This window comes from Salvia splendens, chromosome 12 (assembly GCF_004379255.2).
Source record: "Salvia splendens isolate huo1 chromosome 12, SspV2, whole genome shotgun sequence".
Lineage (NCBI taxonomy): Eukaryota > Viridiplantae > Streptophyta > Magnoliopsida > Lamiales > Lamiaceae > Salvia > Salvia splendens.
The window spans coordinates 28,082,408-28,085,345 of record NC_056043.1 but is presented as its reverse complement, the minus strand read 5'-3'; the positions used below and the strand labels follow the sequence as shown (position 1 = coordinate 28,085,345).

Below are 2,938 nucleotides of genomic sequence, written 5' to 3'. Positions count from 1 at the left end.
GACGGAGAATCAGCCCATCATACTACTCCATATATTGTGTTGACTATTTATTACACACTGTATAATTTGAATTCAGTATTTAATACTATTATTTTCTTATTCCTAATTCAAACCTAACAACAGGACTGAATTTCACAATTCTACCAACGATAATTGACACTCATTCAAGCGGTTCAACGCACATTACTTTCCCTCTTTAATATGTACACATAATTACCATCTAAATTCACTTCAAGTTTAAAACTTTCGTAACTAACACCAAATTTGTCAGTATATGTAAAAGTAGCTTCAAATAACATTATTTAAGGTCAAGCGTTCATGTTTCTACAAATTGTGACCTTTCTAGGAAACCGGAATTCAGTCTACTTTTTCTCGATCTCACTATTCCTTTTTTGGACGGCGCCGGTATTAAAGTACATAAATTCCGACCCATGTTTATAATCCATCTCTTACTTTCATCAAAATTTATTTATTTTATTATTATGATACGATATCTATTTATACCCACCACCAATAGTCAACAATCAATTATCAGACTCAAATCTACTCATCAATGGCTTCTCTCTCCTCTCTCTTCTCCTCTCCCTCAAAGCTACCGGCTTTCTCCAAGCCCAAGAGATCTCACCCGATCACCACCGCCACCCTTTCTGAGAAACCCTACATTTCCCAGCCGCCCTTCACGGCGGCGCCACCACCACCGAAACCCTCCACCCTCCCAATCCGGAAAATCCCAGGAGACTACGGGCTTCCCTTGATCGGGCCGTGGAAGGATCGAGAAGACTTCTTCTACAACCAAGGCCGCGACGAATTCTTCAAGTCGAGGATCAAGAAATACCAATCCACCGTGTTCCGAGCCAACATGCCGCCCGGCCCCTTCATCTCCCTCAACCCCAACGTCGTCGTTTTGCTCGACGGCAAGAGCTTTCCCGCTCTCTTCAACACCGATAAAGTCGAGAAGAAGGACCTCTTCACCGGCACCTACATGCCCTCCGTCGACCTCACCGGCGGCTACCGCACCCTCTCCTTTTTAGACCCCTCCGAGCCTAACCACGCCAAGCTCAAAAAACTCATGTTCATCATGCTCTCTTATCGCCGCGACCGCGTCATGCCGGAGTTCCACCATACTTACTCAGAGATGTTTGAGAATTTGGAGAAAGAGTTGGCTTCCAAAGGGAAAGCCGACTTCGGCCCCCCGAGCGATCAGGCCGCGTTCAATTTCCTGGCCAGATCGTTCTTCGGGGTTGACCCGATCGAGACGAAGCTCGGGCCGGACGGGCCGAAACTCATCACGAAATGGGTTCTGTTTCAGCTGCATCCGCTGTTGACTCTGAGCCTGCCAAGGCCCATTGAAGATGGGCTTCTGCATAATTTCATGCTGCCGCCTTTTTTGATAAAGAAGGATTACGATAGGCTTTATGAATTCTTCTATAGCAACTCGGCCGAGCTTCTGGGCCAGGCCGAGAAGCTCGGCCTCTCCCCGGACGAGGCCTGCCATAACCTCTTATACACCACGTGCTTCAACTCCTTCGGGGGGATGAAGAAGCTCTTCCCGAACATTCTCAAATGGGTGGGACGCGGCGGCACGCGCCTGCACACGGATCTCGCCCGCGAGATCCGTGCAGCAGTCGCGTCCCACGGCGGCGTCACCATGGCGGCCATGGAGAGCATGCCGCTGATGAAGTCGGTGGTGTACGAGGCGCTGCGGGTGGAGCCACCCGTAGCGTCTCAGTACGCCAAGGCGAAGCGCGACTTCATGGTCGAGTCGCACGACGCGGCGTTCGAGATCAAGGAGGGGGAGATGCTGTTCGGGTTCCAGCCGTTCGCGACCAAAGACCCGCGGATATTCAACCGGGCCGAGGAGTTTGTACCGGCCCGGTTCGTGGGGGAGGAAGGGGAGAGGCTGTTGAAGCACGTGGTGTGGTCGAACGGGCCGGAGAATGAGCACGCCACGGTGAACAACAAGCAGTGCGCCGGGAAGGACTTTGTGGTGCTGGCGGCGAGGTTGCTGCTGGTGGAGATATTCCGCCGCTACGATTCGTTTGATATCGAGGTTTCCACGTCGCCGCTGGGGAACTCGATTAAATTGACGTCGTTGAAAAGGGCGAGTTTTTGAAGCGGAGATTTTGTCGGCAGTTTGGATCTACGGCGGAGTAGTGGTGGTGAAGGTGGTTTGTGGGGTTGTATATTGTGACCTTTTCGTTTTATTGAATATCTTATCACTTGTATAAAAATATACAGTAATTTCTTAATCGTACTGATATTTTTCTAGTTTATGGTGTGACCTTTTGTTGATAGTGTTACCAAAATTGTTGAGATGCAAGTTGCAAATATAGGGAGTACTATGGAGCAGAAAAGTCCTAAAGCATAAATCAGATTATATATTTAGATTTATTTGTTAAATTATACGTACTATGAAAATATATTTCTTTTGGGCATCAAAATGATTCTGATTTTAATTCGTAATTGCATGAAATGTCTACTTTAAGTAACAAAATAACTTGTTTTGATATTCCTATAAAAATAATTATTATTTCTATTTTGATTTGTCCCTTGAATCACTTTTATATTTTGGAAAACTTTTTTCTTATTTGTGACTCTTTCTTCATTTAGAATAATTCAATCAATTTTTCTTTTAATATCTCCTTTATTTTATTAATTGTGCATTAAAACACTTAGTTTGAGAGTTGGGAGTTGGGACAAGAGAGTAGTATATGTTTTCTGAATTTATGGGTATCAAAACAAAGCCATATTTTTCGAGTAATATATTTTCCAGCATCAAAGTCAAACTATTTTGAATTTTATTTTTGCAACTCACCCAAAATAAAGTTATTTTTACGATATTAACTAATAGGAGTATTTCAAGAATACCACACACTGTTTGAGTAAATCAAATTATCTCTTGTGCACTACATGAAGAAATTTTGGTGAAATTGCCACA

General features: G+C 44.7%; 1 protein-coding gene across 1 annotated transcript; it reads left to right on the top strand.

Annotated features, from left to right (window-relative positions):
• The first annotated feature begins 495 nt into the window (after positions 1-495).
• On the top strand, positions 496-2,273 carry LOC121757011 (allene oxide synthase 1, chloroplastic-like). The gene has a single exon (XM_042152470.1). It carries the CDS (start codon positions 554-556, stop codon positions 2,111-2,113), a length of 1,560 nt encoding a protein of 519 aa, XP_042008404.1. The 5' UTR covers positions 496-553; the 3' UTR covers positions 2,114-2,273.
• Positions 2,274-2,938: the final 665 nt, after the last annotated feature.

Excerpts from the sequence above, each read along its gene's own strand:
- LOC121757011 (XM_042152470.1), top strand. The coding sequence starts at position 554 with ATGGCTTCTCTCTCCTCTCTCTTCTCCTCTCCCTCAAAGCTACCGGCT.